Source organism: Pavona decussata, unplaced genomic scaffold (genome assembly GCF_977016875.1).
Source record: "Pavona decussata unplaced genomic scaffold, jaPavDecu1.1 SCAFFOLD_25, whole genome shotgun sequence".
Taxonomy (NCBI): Eukaryota; Metazoa; Cnidaria; class Anthozoa; order Scleractinia; family Agariciidae; genus Pavona; species Pavona decussata.
In genome coordinates, this window is record NW_028145448.1 from 3262453 (window position 1) to 3282500 (window position 20048).

At 39.2% G+C, this 20048-nt stretch overlaps 2 protein-coding genes across 2 annotated transcripts; one reads left to right on the forward strand and one right to left on the reverse strand.

Annotated features, from left to right (window-relative positions):
* Positions 1-2630: 2630 nt before the first annotated feature.
* LOC146485831 (uncharacterized) lies at positions 2631-6876 on the reverse strand. The gene is made up of 4 exons (XM_085102966.1): positions 6605-6876; positions 4885-5002; positions 3572-3816; positions 2631-3131 (listed from the first exon to the last, which is right to left on the reverse strand). The coding sequence occupies exons 1-4, from the start codon at positions 6794-6796 to the stop codon at positions 2760-2762; spliced, it is 927 nt and encodes a 308-aa protein (XP_084959092.1). The 5' UTR covers positions 6797-6876; the 3' UTR covers positions 2631-2759.
* Positions 6877-7256: 380 nt separating this feature from the next.
* Positions 7257-11206, forward strand: LOC146485832 (uncharacterized). The gene is made up of 3 exons (XM_085102936.1): positions 7257-8166; positions 10135-10372; positions 11094-11206. The coding sequence occupies exons 1-3, from the start codon at positions 7684-7686 to the stop codon at positions 11204-11206; spliced, it is 834 nt and encodes a 277-aa protein (XP_084959062.1). The 5' UTR covers positions 7257-7683.
* Positions 11207-20048: the final 8842 nt, after the last annotated feature.

Sequence of the window (20048 nt, forward strand, 5' to 3'; positions counted from 1 at the left end):
GCACTTGCGGTTTCACTTTCTCTTCTCCTCTCTGGAAAGCCAATATTGTATCAGAGCTCGTGAAGTTTGGCAGAATTCAATCAATCTCTTCCTTCCCCATATCGAGGCGCGAGCGGTGAGCGAAGAAGTGCGGGCACTATTACCTCCCAGCTCTCCCCAATCCCTTCTCGTTTTCACCATTAATTTGCATAATTTATTCATTACCCCTTGGTCGTTACGTGAATTATCACTCTTAACCGCGGTCAAACGTAAGAAAAAATAAATAAATAGAAAATAATAAGAAAAAAGTGCGTTACAGACATGTTTTTACTTCGAGAGCCAAAAGCTAATTTGCGTTGCCTGTCTGTGAGTTATCTAAATCATTTTACTAAAAACGTTTCAAGTATTTTTAAAGTGAAGTATGTGGAGACTTCTCGGCACCATGTGTCTTTGCTTTCTGTTTGAAAGGGTGACATTTAAGATAATTTTAAAATGACTTCGTAAACTTTCAAACTTACACGAAATGAATCAATTTTGAGCCGTGATCAAAGTAAAACCTTATCTTTAACAGACGTATTCTTATTTTTTTACATTTCACCGCGGTTAACCGCAGTCTAGGATTTGAGGACGCACACATCACCCTTTAGCTTTAGTATAAACACGCATTTTCTCCTCACTGTTATCCATATTTTTCGCAGGGAGTCGGTGGGGAGAATTTTTGTAAACATCACCACATTCATCTTTGGTGATTTTTTTCCTTCGTTCACACGACGTACTTGCATGATATTGAAGGCTAGAAGAAATTTTATGCGGTTGTTTTCATGCTGAGAAAATTTCATGCAGGGCCGTACACAGCGGGGGGAGGAGGGGCAACGGGGGTAGCTGCCCCCGCCAGGAAAACTGAATTTTTTTTCTAACATGGTGTTTGAGTTGCTGAGCTATTTCTCGTAGCTATATTGGCCCGAAATCTCAAGAAAATCGACTAATTAGCTGAAAAAATCTCACTTCAATATGAAGTCAGTGTGTTTTGTTTTCTTTAAAGGTCTTAAAGGCAACTTTCTGTGTAGGGGTGAAAACAGAAACTTCCAATTAGAAACCCTTTCTGTATACTGGAGACCCCTCCGGAAGGGTGTGAGGAGTTTGTCCCCCCCCCCCCCCCAGACAAAAAAATTCTAGGTACGGCCCTGTCATATTGCTCATTATCTGGGCCCAAAAGACTAGTTAATTAAGGCTTCAATCGCTATCAACATTTTCTGGGAGGGAGGGAGGGATGAAGGGGGGGGGGGGGGGATGGGAGGGGAAATTCCGAGTGTCAAGGACGACGAGTCCAACAGAATCTCTTCTAAGCGCTCCTTTGCAAAGTGTCCCAAGGAATTCAGTTTTCCCAGGATTTTAAATATCCTATGGCGTAAAATTTCAATTTGAGAGCGTTTTATTATGCGATTTAGTTGGTATTCGTATGTTTTGTTAGCGATAATAGTAAGTCACACCATTCAAACGAATTATTGACGATTTATTGCAAATATCTTTAATGGTGGATCACGCTTTCCATCACTGTGGTATTGGTTTGTTTAAAACGTAATTAATTTACTAAATTGACTTAAACAAACTTGTATACACTGCGTAAAACTAGTAAACCTATGGTCTTAACCCAATAAAAGGCTTTGACATTTTTAATTTCACCTTCTTTATCATATGTATTTCTTTTCTCAAGTCAGAGCTGGTTGTAAAACACACATGAATCTCTCGAGATGTGAATAACATGTATCGAATTCTGTACTTCAGGCCTGTTAGCCTTTTCTTTTTCTTATTCATCTTTTTCTTTTCTTACTTCCTCTCTGCCTGTATTTGTTTTCTCTCATGAAATTCTTGGCCTTGAAATAACAAACTGAATTGTACCTAGTCAGCTGCCAAATCAATCGTACCTGTACTTTTCTACAAAACAGTTTATCTCGTTTTCAAACTAGCCCATGCAATAATTGCTCCATGAAATTGCGTGAGAAGAATTTATCATCGTGATGTAGCTAACCACCACAGTGTCAGAAAGCTTATACTGTAAGAATCGTTTCAGTCGATAGAAGTATTAATCTATTTTTCAATGTGATCACAAATTATGTCAAATCTGACAACTTATAATCGTATAATACTGCAGTGCAAAATCGACCGAATCTGTTTTGTGTCACAGAACGTTTAGGCAAATTAATATTTATTTTGGTTGGTTGTGAAAACTCGTGCTTGCATACTTTTCAGTAAATCGGACAACAACAATTTATTATATGGACAACCGTTCCAAATGATTTTCTGTTAGAATCGTTTTAGTGGAAAGAAGGTCCCTTAAATTACGAATGTAAACCTCCGCAATATTAGCCCCACCCCCTTCCCAGAGAGAAAAAGATCCTCTTCTCACTATAAACCGGTGTATTGTTAAGGTTGTTGTTTTTAACTGTCATCCTGGTGTTTCTAGCTGTTTCTATTGTCAAACACAACTTTGAAAGAAAAATTTCGTCCCGTAATAAACTCTCCCCGAAAACAAGTCCTTTCCAAAAATAAAACACATTGAAAGTCAACATATAACCCCTGGGCTTGTATTCAGAATTTGACGGTATAGTTAATCTCCGTCTCTCTTTGTTCAGGTATAATAGTCTGATAACTTTAAGGTGGGAAGCCAATCAGATAACCCATTTGCTCATATCAAAGTATATCCTCTTGAGTCATTGGCTTATCATAGTTATCTTGTGACGACAAATTTAAGTGTATCCTGTTTATATTATAGCGGTGTTCTAGCGCAGACCGACACTAATCAGCCGGTTGTTCACCCGGTCGGGGTGATGTCCATTGGTGTTGAAGGCCACGCCCTTGTAGTTTGAATCGGTGGATGCTGTGCGGAAATAAGGTGACACTTTATCAAGGCACCAACTGTTGCACACTTTATAACAATCATTGTAACCGGAAATAAAGAAACCAGTAAAGAATGGATCATCGCAAATCAACAGCTGGTAGGAAAAAGCGTTGTCTACTCCCACGCCATCCCAGAATCCATATGATTCGCCTCTTCTCCCATAGTTACCAGCGGCCGTCATGGGCACCAGGGTTCGACGTTTGAAGTGGGCCCTGTTTCCTGTTTGGTGATCGATGAAGATAATTTCTGTAAACTAAAACAAATTAAGAGACAGATGAATAACACGAAATTGTCGACTCAAACAGACTTGGGACTTATTTCCTTCGCAAGGTTATATGCTAGCGGGTTTTAGTTATGACACGCGTCAATAAATAATAAACCACCACAACGACAAATCAATGAAAAGGAAAATGAGAATGATAATGACAATAACAATTTTGATAATCTCTTAACTTAACAATTAATAAGTGTGCAGGTATCAAGGTGGCTGGCACCGCTTCCAGCACTTTCCAGTACTTGTTCTTTGACAGATCAATATTACCACTCGACTTTATCAGTTGATTCAATACTAATGGTATCACACAAATGCCTATTCATCGGTGAACGAGTTATGGTCGTTTTCTCGTCATAATACCACCAAAGTCACCTTAAATTTTTGAAAATGTAAAAATTAAGGGTTCACATTCAACATACTTGAATGTTGTTGCAGTTCGTCCTGTATCCGTCAGTTCCATAAGGAAAGGAAGCGTTGTACGTAACTTCAGTCTTAGGTTTGGCATATTCATCGGTAGTGTAACACATGGTCCATCCTCCACCGTATGACGTCATGTCACAGTAGGCCAAGAATGCATTTGAATGGCTTCCTCCATCCGGGTCCAACCAGTGCATACCATCTCCCTGAGAATGGCCTCGATTTTTTATATCTCGACAGCTCTTTCCTGCAAATGTGTCACAAACAACCAAGACATAATTAATTAGGTAAATTCAAGAGAAAATTGGGGGACAGAGAAGGAGACCCCCAGTATGCCCTTGGGATATGTGAATTCCACTTTAGATATTCTTAGACGTCGTGAAAACGGAAGTCTGTTTCGGAAGACCTCCGCAAACGTATCTTGGCGCCTGTAAATGCTACCTAGGAAAGTCATACTGAATATTCAACAGCCGCCATACACAATGCGACGTTAGCACGTTCCGATGTTTTCCTTTGAAGTCACACTGACCGTTTGCGGACGTCTCGGGAAACCGACCTCCGTGTAGATAATGTCTAAAACTAGATTAAGTGAAATTCAGATATCCCAGCTAACGTCCCTAGTTTCCTCCTTATTTTCCCTTGGTTAAAAATAGGAAAGAAAGATGGCACGTGTAATTTTGGGTAAAAACATAATTATTGGTATAGCTAGTAGTTTGCATTGTACCCAATAAAAATATAAGAAAAGATTTAAAAAACACAGTAGAAGTTCTAATAATACGAAAATATTGGACGCTTGAGATTTTCATTCGCGCCTCTGTGATCAAATGCTTCTTGAACTTCCTTTTATTGCAGATGTTTCTCGTATCGCCACTTGGGCAGGTCCATAATCGTGAGCAGTCCGTGAGACCCGAGAACCGACACCCGACACCCGAGACCCAAGACCCGAGATCCGAGACCCAAGACCCGAGACCCGAGACCCGAGACCCGAGACCCGAGACCCGATTTAGTACAACACTTCAGGGGCATCCAACGGTTCGTTTCGGTGAATATCTGTTCGGAAAGACTAATTACCTGCGTCAAAAATTCGGACTAAAACGTGAAGAAAAACTAGCGTTTTCTTTAGCGAAATGTCACTTGACGAAGCTGTCCCCACTCAAGAAAAACTGATCCCTTTTATATGCAAATATGAAGTTGCATCCGGCGGTAGAAAAGTTTAACTGATGACGTTTATAACCTTACGTTGAAGGAAATGATAAATCGACACCACAGTCTTCTGGAGTCTTCAATTCATAAAATATATCTTAAGCAATGATACCTTTGTGTTCGCAGTTTTTTCCATAGTATCTCGAGAGGCATGTGCAGTGAAAGTCGTTGTCCTCGTATTTGGCCACACAAGTTCCATTGTTCAGACAAGGTTCCTTGGAGCAAGGAGTCTGTTTGAACGGACGAACTCAATGTCAGTTTAGATGTATCATGAACTGTTCATATATGACTCATTATCCCATGCCAAAATGAAAACAGCCAATGAAAAAGTTGGAAAGCTATTACGTTTTCCGTGTTACTCCCACGGGACACGTGGCAAAGTTTCCTCAGCGTTCCTTTTGATTAAAAAAAAAACGGTTGCTTAGCGTGGAACGATACGTTCAATTAGTGGTCTAGTTTAATTAAATGTATTTTGACTACAGTATAGGCGACTTATTCGGGGGTCATTCTAATGAATGTGGGAAACAGCTTTTGGCCATTTTTGGCAAATCTTGGGAACTTGATTGGGCTAGTTTGCAGCAATGTTTGGAAAATTAAAATTAATTAAATAACAAAGAAAATAGTCAAAATGAAAGCAGCCAACAAATCACGACAAGCACTGATTAAGGACGGTGCCTATACTTTTGTTACTGCGCAAACGTTCTGCACATCTCGAGATACTCGGGTTTCCAATGGGTGGTGCCTACTACTAGGGATATTTTTGCGCGGTTAAAAACTATACAGAGCAAATAGGACTTAGCAAATGCTTTTGGTATCTCGAAAGAAAATTGGGGGTAACCCTGCATTTTTCAGAGATAATTAAGCTTCAGTTTAGGAAAAAATTCCATACCTTGCTTTATATTTTGGCGCTTTTTAGAGATATTATTGCTTAATTATCTCTGAAAAATGCGTGGTTACCCCCAGTTTTCGTTTTGGATTCCAATAGGCCTTGATAAAATCTACTTTTCTCGCATAGCCATAAACCGCACAAAAATACTTCGATATTAGCAGGTACCGTCCTTAATTGGATCCTATGAATTTCCGGAGTTTTGATTGGCTTAGGGGCCATGGGATATACGCCATTATTAAAAACTGGATCACTGTATAATACAATTCCAGGGATTCGATTAGCTTAGCGGCCATTGTACACGGGCCATGCCCGAGGAAATTGTTTTCTGTTTGTTATTTGCAAAGGGAAATCAGTAAGATCTACTTAGTAATATTTCGTGGTTGTTTTAATTATCCCACTCGCGCCTGTTGAATATGGGATGATCGTAGCCAAACTCGACGGCCATCTCATATTCAGTTAACAAGTAAAGTAATGGTTAAATCTACAGAAAATGTATGGAAAGTGAGATTTGAGTTGGAATAACAAGACGTTAGTTATTTACAAGGTCAAGCTTCTTCTTTGAATCTCTCTACAACAGGTGTTTATACAAAGTGTTTTGACAAAGCTGAAATGATATGTCTTCTCTCCACAACTCCGATTCCCATGTGTGAAGAATTATTTTTTCCATAAAAACGAAGACAAATGAACTTTCTTATGATTAACTCATCAGTGGTGCAATCCTACTGAAGGCAAGATTAACTTGAGGACGGTAATTAGATCAAGGGCCTGTAATTATACCATTTTTGAGAGCTGAAATTTTTTTACAGTGAACGAGAGGGTATGTAACAACTGTTAATTTTGGGGTTACTCAAACGACAAAATTATTAATGGCAGATTGCCTTAGTGCTCTGCCCTATATTTTTTTTGCACATGGTATGTTTTAATTACATTAATTTTTACTCACCTTTATGGCCAAGTGATGGGAAACTGCGCTTTCAAGATATTTGTCTGACTTATTGTATTTATCACTTGGTAAAAGTTCACACAGAATCCTTCCTTCCTCGTGAAAAAAAGCTGCCAAATTAGCGGAGAAACACGATGTATGATCGACGCAAAGTCTGCCGCGCTCTGGGATGCTTTTCACTGAAGCAGACATCAAAGGAGTTATGTTCAGATAGCGAAATTTATGCGTAGCAAAATTTGCGTAGCCAAACCCTTGCCCCGAGTCACGCTTCAAACCTTTCGTGCCATCAACGTAAGACTCACTGGTTGCTTGATACAAAACGAGCGTGAAAATGCCAATAAAAGTTATCTCTCCTCTCGTAAAGAAACTTAACATTATTACTGACTGAGTTTTGTCAGTATTGTGGTATTCTGGTGCACCATCACGAGCCAGAGATAACCGGAAGTTGAAAAATGTGCTCTAGCCGGTTGCTAAGGAGTGACGTCATACTCCTGCTCTGAACCCATCATCATACTACGTTTGCGGTTTTGGACTCCAAGAGAGTTTTCACAACTAATTTATCGCCGTATGGCTTTTCGTACAATCTCCCGTTGAGACGGCCTGAACATTTTGGGGGTGGGATTTGCCTTTTTTGACATTTTAGGAGGTTAGATTTCATGTAATTCTAGTCAAGATCATTTTCGCACTCCGTCTTCAAGGACATAGGCCTTCGACATTCGTCGACTGCATCTAGCTAGCGACCCGGTAAGACCGTGGTATTTAATGAATTCTCTGGTATGTGGCGGTCAGCCGGCCAAATTTATGGCCAAGTGCCCTTTGGTAGCGAGTTTTCCAACAGAATTCGCCTCTGTGAAGATCTCCGATATCCAAAATGGCGGGGACTTGGATCAGAGAGCTTTCAGAGGAGAAGTCGTTCGCGTTGCCTCGTTATTCGGCATTTTGTGCGCAGTTCTGAGGAAAACTGTGAAACCGAGTGAACGTGTTAGCTACGCTTCGTTGAAGCCGTGAACGCTATCGAGATCGGGACAGAAAAGCAACCAAGTCCACGTGAGCCAGTAGTGGTTGAACCAGAACCACCCATGCAACGAAACGAAGTTAAGCTTGAGCTTAATATTGAAAACGTCGTTGAGGAAAATATCAAGCTTAAAGCCAGTCTCGAAGAAGCAGTCGAGCAGTTGAAAACCCTTCGAGACGAAGCGCAAACCGACTGCTCACCGCCCTCAACGAGTGCAAAGGCAAAATCAGAGGAATTTCCGGACGACGTAGTGTGGACCTTGATCAGCGATGTTCGCGAAAAGTACCAGCTGCCGCTTGCATCAGCAATCGCTGGTCAGGTCCACAATCCCGAAGTGGCTAAAATGTTAAGCGACTTAGCGGAAAAATTGGTCGAAAAAAGTGGTCCAAAGCAAGCATTTGAGGTCATGCTTGGGGACAGTGCTCCTGATTTTTTCCAGTCACTTCGTGTCCCTGACTGGACCTTACTGTATTTTAAACTGCAGTCCAGAATCCCGGACCAAGGCTGGCAAACGCTATTGAGCCTGACTAGGCTGGGCCGAACTGGGGTAGGTGATTACCTTTATCTTTTTATTGTACTAGAATAGGTATAATATATATTCTTGCTTTGTAAAACATATTTTACTTTTTTTTTCTCAAAGAGAAACCGAGGGAGGGGTTCACAGGGTTGAGTCTTGACACTCATTATAATGATCTGTTGATATTAAGAGTTAGTGACTGATCCAATGAGTCTTTTCTTTCCCATCCCTTAGGGATGAAAGAAGGAAAATAATTTCATGATCTGCATATTCCGCAGGGTTTCGATCAAGGGTACTGTAATTGATTATTGTGGGGTTTAAACTGTCATATAAAATGAGCCCAGATAAAGTAAAACCATTAATTTTAAAATTAAATAAAATGTTTGCTTGTAAGTTATTCTTTGTAATTGTACGATTTGCCTATGAAAGCTTATGGTGGAAATTAGCAACATTGATGGGCTAGTTGCACTGTACCCCACAGTGAAGATAAATAAACAATAGCCTCCATGTCGTGGAAAATATGCTCAGATATTCGTCCACAGACATTATCTGTTCTGAGAAGTGAACAGTTTTCCGAGAGCGAAGCTCGAGGAAAACTGTGAGCTTCTAGGAGCAGATAATGTCCAAGGACAAATATCTGAGCATATTTTTAAAGCCAAATGGAGGCTATTGTGGTTACATGTATTTATCCTTCAAATATTTTTCGCAACATGAAGCAACAAGCTAGAGTATTTGAACATTTCGTTTAAGAACAGTTTACCGTCAAAAACCTTTAGAGCGTATTATGTTTTCTGATACTGCTGTATCGACCAGCAGGTTTATCTCTCTTTCTGTCACAAAGGCAAACCGTTCCCCCATCTTGACATTAATTGTGATTGTAAACAAAACGTGCCTTGAAGTTTATGAAATTGGGGAATATCACTTGGGGAATATCATCGGATATTTCCCAGTTTTAGCTGGGGTATATTCGGTCACATGAGGCGTTTAGACCAATCGCGCGCGAGCGGAAATATTTAAATCAATCAATCAGTAAACTTTATTTACCCTCGAATTTACAGTGTAGCACTGAAGTGCTAATATCTTTGATGGATTATAATTAACAATTATTCCACGAGCACACGTTGGATATGAGATGATAGATAGCCAACGAGGCGCGTAGCGCCGAGTAAGCTATGATTATCTCATATCCAACAAGCGCAAGTGGAATAATTGTTTTATTAAAAACAATCAAGAAATATTGCCAGATCTTCCTGATTTCACTGTGCAAGAATACCTAGAAGACAATTAAATGGTCGCCATTTCTCGGCCATGGTATAATGGCTCATATACCATGGCCGCTAAACCAATCAAATCCCTCGAATTGCATTATACAATGATTCAGTTTTTAATAATTTCTGTTATACGCCCATGGCAGCAGCTGCTACTGATTTGACTGGCTGGTGTCCAAAGCCAGTCAAGTGAGACCTTATGTGTTCTGCTCAGTACATGGGCTTGACTTCAGCCACCTTAATCTTGTTTACATGCAGAGTAGAATAGTTATTAATTGGTGCAAAATGAGAAGAAGCATGAATATTCAGTATGTGCAATTGTCAACTGAAACATGTGCCTCCCTTTTGGAGATTTTAGGTGAAATCAGTGCAGCTCAAACTAATTAATAAGAGCATTTTATTATTAAAAAAAACGTCGTGCATAAAGCGAATTGCGTTATTACATTACAAAAGAATAAATATAGTAAAATTACAGCTTGTCAACTTGATCGGGACTGGGCATTATATTTAAAATTATTTTAAATTTACATTTTCAGATTTTCAAATTACTCCGAATTTACAGCCTACAGTACAATAATTATTGTAGGCTGTAAATTTCGATTTTTTTTTTCAATATTTAAAAATTATTTGATATGATAAAAAGTTCACCACAAAAAATCAATAATTTTGGAATTCTTTCTGGTATTGTTATTGATTTCACAGTTAATGTTTAGTTTGGTTATTTATTAAGAACAACACTGATGTCCCAATCCTGCTAAACAAAAATCAAATCAAGGCTGTGAGGAAAATGGTTTTTGGGATAGTAAGAAATGCAATGGGCATCAGACCCCTGCCAGAAGGTGCTCCTCGTGGCTTTCAAGTCAGCCTGTCTGCTGCTGTTGCCTGGGCTGCGAGGGAGACAAGGTTACATCAACCCCACCAAAACACCCTGGAAGTCAACCTTAAACTTGACGGAAGACCTTTCTTTGGTAGGTGTGAAGTTTTCTTGTTGCAGGGATTTAAATATTATCTAAAATTTTCTCAGTTATCTCTTATGGTATTATGCTTATGTCCCTTTTCCAGTAATATGCATGGAATGGGTACTTCTTGTGCAAAAGAAGGGTTTCTCTAAACTATCATTTTAGACACCATTCTTGCAAAAATGTAAGGGCTTTGCAGGGTTTTCAAAATGAAAAAAAGTACCAGGAGGAAATGTGAAAGTAGCCGGAGGACAATTGCACTGCGTTAGCGGTGCCGTGCAGCGAAAGCTGCACGGGGGAAGGGTGCGGGAGGGGGACACCCCCTCCTGCTGGGGGGGGGGGGGTCACGACAAATATTTAAATTTTGCATACTCAGAGATGCATTCTCAATCTGGTGCATTTTCAGGGCAAAAAAGTCTTTGTTTGGAGGTCATTGTAAACTGAATTATAAACAAGAGTTTTCTTCAAAATATCACTCAGATATAACTATTAATTATAACAATTGGAATTAAAATCTAGGCAAAAATATCCACGTCCGTAATCAGCTAAGTTATTGACATAAATTCATACTTTGGAGACAAAAAGTACCCAGCGCAAACGCTAAAAGTAGCTGGTGACTTGCGTCGGGCGTCGGGTGCTTTTGAAAACCCTGGCTTTGAGCATTTTAAGGTAGTAATAACTTAAATCCCAATGCATTAGTAATGTATTCACATGCTGTTCCCCACCACAGGCAGGCAACAAGTCTTGATTGGCATTGTACCAGTGAATGTTCACCATGCATCTAGTGAAAGCTGCAAAAGTGTCTATCCAATTGCAATTGCCAGTAGCAAGGAAAACAGGTGAGAGTAATATGAACTGATGATAGTTACCTGTTTAAAGGGCATGCCATTCACAGTTTATCCAAGATCTACATGTTTTTATTTAGCTGGATGGTTCAATTGATATGTGCCTGAGCGCTTCTGGGATATGCAATATGAAAATTATTATTTCAAGTCGCACATGTCAATTTAGGTAGTTGTTGTATATCCTTTTGGTTCACCCAGATAGAAGTCCTGGCATTGATATGTGCCTGAGCGCTTCTGGGATATGCAACATGAAAATTATTATTTCGAGTCACACATGTCAATTTAGGTAATTGTTGTATATCCTTTTGGTTCACCCAGATAGAAGTCCTGGCATTGATATGTGCCTGAGCGCTTCTGGGATATGCAACATGAAAATTATTATTTCGAGTCACACATGTCAATTTAGGTAATTGTTGTATATCCTTTTGGTTCACCCAGATAGAAGTCCTGGCATTGATATGTGCCTGAGCGCTTCTGGGATATGCAACATGAAAATTATTATTTCGAGTCACACATGTCAATTTAGGTAATTGTTGTATATCCTTTTTGGTTCACCCAGATAGAAGTCCTGGCATTGATATGTGCCTGAGCGCTTCTGGGATATGCAACATGAAAATTATTATTTCGAGTCGCACATGTCAATTTAGGTAATTGTTGTATATCCTTTTGGTTCACCCAGATAGAAGTCCTGGCATTGATATGTGCCTGAGCGCTTCTGGGATATGCAACATGGAAATTATTATTTCGAGTCACACATGTCAATTTAGGTAATTGTTGTATATCCTTTTGGTTCACCCAGATAGAAGTCCTAGCATTGATATGTGCCTGAGCGCTTCTGGGATATGCAACATGAAAATTATTATTTCAAGTCGCACATGTCAATTTAGGTAATTGTTGTATATCCTTTTGGTTCACCCAGATAGAAGTCCTGGCATTGATATGTACCTGAGCGCTTCTGGGATATGCAACATGAAAATTATTATTTCAAGTCGCACATGTCAATTTAGGTAATTGTTGTATATCCTTTTGTTCACCCAGATAGAAGTCCTGGCATTGATATGTGCCTGAGCGCTTCTGGGATATGCAACATGAAAATTATTATTTCGAGTCGCACATGTCAATTTAGGTAATTGTTGTATATCCTTTTGGTTCACCCAGATAGAAGTCCTGGCATTGATATGTGCCTGAGCGCTTCTGGGATATGCAACATGAAAATTATTATTTCGAGTCACACATGTCAATTTAGGTAATTGTTGTATATCCTTTTGGTTCACCCAGATAGAAGTCCTGGCATTGATATGTGCCTGAGCGCTTCTGGGATATGCAACATAAAAATTATTATTTCGAGTCACACATGTCAATTTAGGTAATTGTTGTATATCCTTTTTGGTTCACCCAGATAGAAGTCCTGGCATTCATATGTGCCTGAGTGCTTCTGGGATATGCAATGTCAACGAGTTTTTGAGAAAGATGATAATCTAGGCCAGGGTTGTATATCCCATCTGGTTCACCCAGGTAGAAGTCATACATTGGTGTATGGTGAGAAGTTTTAAACGGTTTGGAATACCTAGGCAACCATGTGGTGGTCAGGTTATCAGAAGCGGCAGCTGTGGGATCGGGGTCATTCTGTCGGCCAAAGACTTCATCATGTCTGATCGCCATGTTCAACCTTCGTGGACCTTTGATGAAATGAAGGTATACAGGAAAGAAATAATGAAACTGTTGTTGTCTTGATCGTAGTCCAGTGCGACCACTTTCTTCTTTTGACATTAGACCAACACAGGCCAGACTCAAATAAATTATATGTGATTGGTTAAAAAAGTACAGTCAAACCTGTATATAACGGCCCTGTATATAGCGGTCACCCTGTATATAACGGTCACTGAACAACTTCCCAAAAATCGTCCCTTATATTTACTGTTAAGTTGACCTGCATATAGCGGTCACCTGTATATAACGGACGCGGTCACCCTTTAGACTTCCTGAATCCACAATTTTATTATCTTCTACCTGTATATAACGGTCACGAAGTTGGGTTACGATTAACGAATAATGCCAGGGATATATCGATGACTCAAAACCCAACTGGAGGGAGGAGGTCCAGAACGATCTCTTTGATGACGAAGAATCAAGATGATAAAATTGCAGCTAGCCCACCCAACCCCCACCTCCCCTCCCTCTCTGAGAAGCGAAAGAGAGACAGCGATGTCACAGAACTTGACCTTGATGAATAAGATAGTAGCACAGGCAGTCGGGCTTGCGAAGCAGCTGAAAGACTTTGCTCAGTACTATGGACATGAAGAACTTTCTTTCACACTGAGTAAAGTCAATAGCATACTACATGAAATGAAGCTTCTAGCTCCAAAATATCATAAAACTATAACGGCCGATTTTTTTCTTCTTGAAATCAATATTGTTACGTTAAAAGCTTTTCCTACAATACAAGGAAAATTAGAAAGTATACTTAAAGTGCACCACGGACATTTTATGGGCATTTTTATCGTATTTATTGCGTTTCTGTTTAAAATTGTTGTCAATAAATGTAAATCGAGTGATTTTCCACTTAAAAAGCGTTTTCATTAGCTTCCAGCAGACTTTTACTGCGCCTCCCAAAAGTACACCTTGGACATTTTATGGGCCTTTTTTTTATCCTGGTTATTGCGTTGCTGTTACTCGTTATTGTCAATAAAACATAACGTGAGTGATAATTTGCACATAAGAATGCTATTTGTTGACTTCTGGGGGAGTTTAAAAGAAAACCTGGGTACAGCGGTCACCCTGTATATAACGGTTACCTGGCCATTTCCCAAGGGTGACCGTTATATACAGGTTTGACTGTACTGCCAATTGTGCCTTTGATGCCCGATATTTCACTAAACTTTGAAGCAACTCTTGATCATTGTCTCCATTATCTTCAAGCATTATCTTTAAACTATGAAGCAACGTATTGCATGAGAATTATGTATTATTCAGGAGTGTCACAGGAAATCTCGGAAATAGAAATTCCTTGTTCTCCTATCAAGAATCGAAGCCGGCTTAGATTTTCCGATTACTAGTTCGGATGCTCTACCACTGAGCTACAGGAGACTCGTGGGAGCTAAGGCCATTAAACTAGGTTTATTAGACAAACGTCCTGCCTACTTCTTAGATTTGAATGTCAATGTGTGGCATATGCACAATGGAATAGATGTGACGGAGTATTTAAAGCCCGGTCAATGAATGAGAATGAGGGCTGTTGTCGTCATTACCGTGTGTAGTTCCAGCTTCATAAATGCTCTGTCACTGAACTATCAAGCAACTCTCGGCTATTGTCTCCTTTATTGTGTGACGTCCCAGTCTCACAAACCGTTTGTCAAGAAGTATGTAGTATCCTGGCAACAATGAGTTGGGGTGGTCACCCAATGATACCCCCTGAAAAGACTTAAGTCGACTTAAGGTTGTGGTTTGTCTGGGAAAAAAAGGCGAGCTGGGGTAACCAACCCTCGGGGAGTCCCCCACAAATCACACCGGCGGTTAGACTTCAGTCTCAGGATAATACCCTTGCACTATCAAGTAAGCAAGGGGGGGACCAGGGAACCTGAGAATATCACAATCGTTGACTTTCTATATCATTTTAAAAGTGAACGTTAAGCTATTCAAAAGACTAACCGATATATAAATTTCCAACAAATAACATCTACATTACTACCACTAAGGGGAATATTCATTTCAAACGGTAAACTTAATTCGTACTGGACTATATCCCTACGAGTCACAGAGGCGTATCATCCGAGAACGTTATCCAGAAATAGATTGCTTCGAACTTGGTGAACAGAAAGAGATACTCATCCAAAGAGGGCGAAAGGGTCGTTTCAAAGACGTTTCGCGAAGAAAAAAAATGCGATTGCCCAAAACGCGATATTAAAGTGAACTTAGAAAACGTTCAAATTCGCCGCCTCTTTTGTTCACCACTTGACTTAGTCTTCTCTCGATTGTTCTCGGATGGCTTAGATAAGCAACACGTGACTCCAGTTTCGTCTCAACAGGCAATTGTCGACTTTTTGTGTTAGACAAGCTCTCTTTAGCCGATGACATTGCAAATAAAACACAAAGACCGACAACAAGATACCAACACTCACTATTTTCCCTCACACTTCGTTTGCAACACTTTAGCTTTGGTTCCTGAATAGGGAGCCCGACAGACGTCATATGAAGTAGGGACATCGGCATGGATAGACAGTAAAAATATAGGGTGTAGAAAATAGCGCTAGCTGTAAATCGAAACATTTTTTGCGGAAATGGGTGCTGTGTAGATGCAGGTAAATAAAATAATTTATTAAAATAATAATAATAATAATAATAATAATAATAATAATAATAATAATAAAAGAAATGCAAGGGAAATTTAACGAGATTAATAGTACTTTTCCGCATCCTTTCGGCTCATACGCACTAAATCACGTTCACATGCACGCATTTTCTGGCACCTGAGTATACATTTTAACCGTAGTACAGACGCAGACGATCTTAGCCAGTCTAAGAAAAATTAACTCAACACTAAAGAAAATGAAATTACAATAAAGAATAGCATGAATAGTCCTTCTGTAATCGGTTAAAAATATCGAAAAATGGCTTTTATGTTCGCTACATAGACACATGTACACTCGGTCTGGCAGCTTGCGCTTAAGTTTGTTTCATTTACAACGTATATCCTTTTTGGCCTATAGCGTATTAACCGCAACTTACATCAGACAAAGATCGCACTTTATTTTATTTCTTTTCCTGCAAAGCAAACGGACTATAAATTGATAGTTTCACGGATAGAAAAAAACAAATGATTCTTGAAAGTGAAATGTAAAACTCCTTCAACCCTCTTCTTTTCCCTTTTTTTTCGATGTGAAACCGCTTTTCAAACTTAAAGAGGTTGTGATTTAACTGATGTTCGAACACTTCGATTTTAAAGCCTGTATACATGAGTTCTCCCGCCGCTGTCGCCCACCCGTATTGAAAGGCCGAGAAGCCCCTTGGGTCGAGGTTGGTAGTTGAGTGACGTAAAACGAAAACCAAAGCCGAAAACAGACGCAGCATCACGATGAGCCACTCAGAACAAGAAGCAAATTCATATAAAGACAGTAACACCCAAGAAAACGCTTGCCGTTTATGGAGAGTACTCGTTGTTTACAACGGGCTGTTCTTGTCTGTTACCATCGTTTTGAATTCAAGTAGGGGTCTCCAGTGCTAAGACCCTAAACAATAAAACCCACTCCACAAGCGATGGCTGAAGGATTATTTAGTCGCTAAACGGGTTAACTGGTGGTCTTATTTTATGTCCCCATCCCGTCCCCCTTCTCTAGCTATTAATAAACGATTTAAACTAACTTTTATGTATTTCTTTTGCTTGTCCCTGAGTACCACAAATGTCCAGAAATGCACCTCACCCCGAATTTGGGTACTTTACATTAGACAGACCTTTTTGTCAGTTTTCATATTATTTCTAATTAAAAACTGAATTATTGTATAATGCAATTCGAGTGATTTGATTGGCCTAGCGGCCATAATATATGCAAGAAATGACGACCATAAATTGTCGGCTGGTTATTCTTAGACATTGAAATCAGTAAGATCTAGCAATATTTCTTAATTGTTTTTAATAAAGCAATTATCCACTTGCGCTTGTTGGATATGAGACGACTATAGCCAACTATCTATCATCTCATATCCAATGCGCGCCCGTGTAATAATGGTTGAATGTTTGACAGAATTATTTGTGTTTTAGTAAGAATTTACGGTAGGGGACAACTTGTGATGTCTATCATACATTTCATGCATGTCATTAGCGTTCATTTCTGGACATCACTTATGTCAGAGAATAAATTCAAGAATTCATAAAAATGCTGAAATGGTGAAACGGCATGCGTATGACTCAATGGGTCTGTGGTGCCTTTATTTTTATTTAGGGATAAAAATCCTTCATTTTTATTTAAGCATAAATATTGGAGTACAAACAGGCGCGAATTCAATGTCTGGGTCCACCACGTGCATTAACACGATAAACAAGACGTGAAAGACATCGAGGCTCAACATTTTGTACGATTACCACAGAAAACAAAACTTCCTCTAAGAAACGGGGTATTAGAAAATTTAGTGAGTATAATAACGCAACTTATTTCAACCGTATATTTTAGCCTATTTTCTTTTGGTAGCCTTTTCTAGTACTTGTGTGAGCCCAAGGTCAACACACGCGTACCGATTTATTGGGCCGAATTTTGTTTGGCCGATTTAGCCTGAGTTGATTTACGCATAACGATTTATCACATTAAGAAAGTGAATAAGTGGACGAAAATCGACCCGGTTTATAAAACTTTATCGCAATGGAACTGCTTGTATACAGTAAACCTTGCTAAAAATGAAATCTGTCAAAGAGCAGCAGAATTTATAAATCGAACACATCTGAGAAAAAAAAAAGCTCAGGCCGACAATTTGCAGTGCGCATATGAATGAGCCGACTAATCGGATCAATTATATTCCTTTGCTGAAAAATTTTCCGTTTTTCCAAGGATCTCTAAGTTGGTCACAGTTCCCAGTGTTAACGACATACATTTGCCTTCTGCTATTCCTGTGTGGCGAACGATTTAAGTCACGATTCCGTTTTTCATTACATTTTAATCTCAATTCTGCGAAAAGATTCCATTACTGAACTGTTTGGTGCCCCGGTTTAAATTTCATCGCTTTCCAGCAGACTGCAGCAAAACATGTAACGTGGGATCCTTTTGCAGACACGTCATATCAACAAAAGAAATTTAATTAAAAGCTCGCAAAAAAGATTTTTTAGATGCAAGGATTATAACACTTTCGCGTTAAAATTAACGCCGCAAGCGAAACAGAAGTAATGCCAGAACGGATTCTATTACATTGGAATGCTCCGAGTTGTTTGACGTCCCGTGGAGAAACCAGGCAAATTGCCTGGTATCTCCAAGGGGTGCCGAGGTCTTATTTTCGTTGCTAAGAACCTCTGGCTCGTTATGTTTCCACTGGTTTTTCTGTGTCTTTGGCCACTAAGAAGACACAGAAATATGTAGAAAATAATCTGCGCCAAATACAAGATTACTAAATTTCTTCTGGTAAGTATTGAAATCGTTCAGCTCACAGTTAAGCTCTATAATTAACTGGGTAATGAATGTTGAAGTTTGTCTGTAGTGTAATCATTGAATGGTTCACTCTAAAGAAATGTCACCTGCCGTTATACAAAGCATTTGCATTTTGTTATAACAACAATTTTATTCAATATGTATACACTTTTACAATATTAGTTCCCCACAATTAGCGGGCTCATTCGAGGTGTGTAACGGTAACTGATAGTAATACAATTAATGAATAAAAAGAAAAGCAACACAGAGATTTTATTAGTATAGTGAACATAAGTAATAAGTTAACAAATAATAAAAATTAGCGATAGAAATTTATAGTGAAGTGACTGATAATAATAAAATCACATGTAACAAAGATGATTAAGAGCCGTCCTCTGTAAATATCGACTATCGTCGTTTGGACGAGAAAAAATGAAATCCCTCAAACTTTCTCAGAAGAATGGTCTATGTAAGTGATTCACATAAATATAACTTTCAGCTCAGTTCGATTCGTATTTTAGCTGTAGTGCGACCATGTTGGTTTTACCGCTCTGAAGGGGCTTTCAGCGGCCATTTTAGGTCACACTTTTAAGAATTTGTCTTACAAAGAAAGCGTTACAAATCCGAACAAAATCTCATTATTCGAGACAAGCAAGTGTTTGTTGTTGTGTTGAGAAGCTTTTTTGGGAATTTGATCGAAATCTGATTTTTTTACAAAATTTTTAATTTCTTCCCTATTGAACTACTCTTCAAGTGCCAAAAAAATGGCCGAGTTTAAAGGAAAATATCGCTAAAGATACATTAGTTGGCATCCTAAAACAGCATCCCGGTTAAAGAGCAATGCCTCGTCTGTAAGAATATGCAATAAAATTTTTGGGCAGTTACAAAGAGAAAATTATAGAAGAAGAAGTTTTAACTGTACTTTTGTCAACAAACACCGCCTTCGTAATTAGCATAACAACATGAAAATAACGATTTACGAACAAAATAATGATAAATTCCACTTACCTCGTGAAATATCGAGAACTGGATATTTCAAAATATATCAAATTATAGTTTCAGTCGGATACAGCCGCATTTTCGATGATTTGTTGTGCGAAATCACTGTAATACACCGCAGCTGTTAAACTGAATTGAATTCTTCAAAGCCATCGGCCGAAAAAATTGCCTTCCGCCCCATAAGCTGCCGTGTGCAAGGTGTAAAATATTTCTTTGTTATCCTTAATGACCAAAAATTCTTTCAGCAACCATTTAAATCCTGCTTTGAACTGGAGCTTCTCGTCAAGAAATCGTTTATGTTCCGTTGACCTTCCGCCGTGATTAAACAATGAGATTGCGTTACAGAAACGCGCACACACATCCAGACGGGTTGGGGTGGGGGTGGGGAGGAAACAAAAATGGAACAGCTCCTAAATTAAAAAGAAAGGGCCATTCAAGATTACTGTCAAAGTTATTTTATGCATTTTGGGTATTAAATAGGAAACTGCTGTCCCAGAATAATGTGGAATATGATAAGCCCTTGTGCTGTATTTTTTTGGTTGGGGCGTGGGAGGGGGGGGGGGGGGGTTGGCAAGTAAAACACTAATTTACAGCATCAGTTAATCGTTGCTCTTCTGTTTAGGGTTCATACAAGTTCGCAACTACCCCAAGCTCAATTACAGCTTTATATTTGTAATATTAGGTAACAGTGAGAAAGTACCGGCACGTAAAATTAATATGAGGGTTTGTATGGGA

What these genes read in the sequence shown, in the direction of transcription:
- LOC146485832 (XM_085102936.1), top strand. Translation starts at nt 7,684, where the DNA reads ATGCAACGAAACGAAGTTAAGCTTGAGCTTAATATTGAAAACGTCGTT. An exon ending in CTAGGCTGGGCCGAACTGGG is followed by an intron (nt 8,167 to 10,134) that starts GTAGGTGATTAC and finishes TTATTTATTAAG; the next exon opens with AACAACACTGATGTCCCAAT. An exon ending in TGACGGAAGACCTTTCTTTG is followed by an intron (nt 10,373 to 11,093) that starts GTAGGTGTGAAG and finishes TCCCCACCACAG; the next exon opens with GCAGGCAACAAGTCTTGATT.
- LOC146485831 (XM_085102966.1), bottom strand. Translation starts at nt 6,796, where the DNA reads ATGTCTGCTTCAGTGAAAAGCATCCCAGAGCGCGGCAGACTTTGCGTC. An exon ending in CCCATCACTTGGCCATAAAG is followed by an intron (nt 5,003 to 6,604) that starts GTGAGTAAAAAT and finishes CCGTTCAAACAG; the next exon opens with ACTCCTTGCTCCAAGGAACC. An exon ending in AAAAAACTGCGAACACAAAG is followed by an intron (nt 3,817 to 4,884) that starts GTATCATTGCTT and finishes ACACATTTGCAG; the next exon opens with GAAAGAGCTGTCGAGATATA.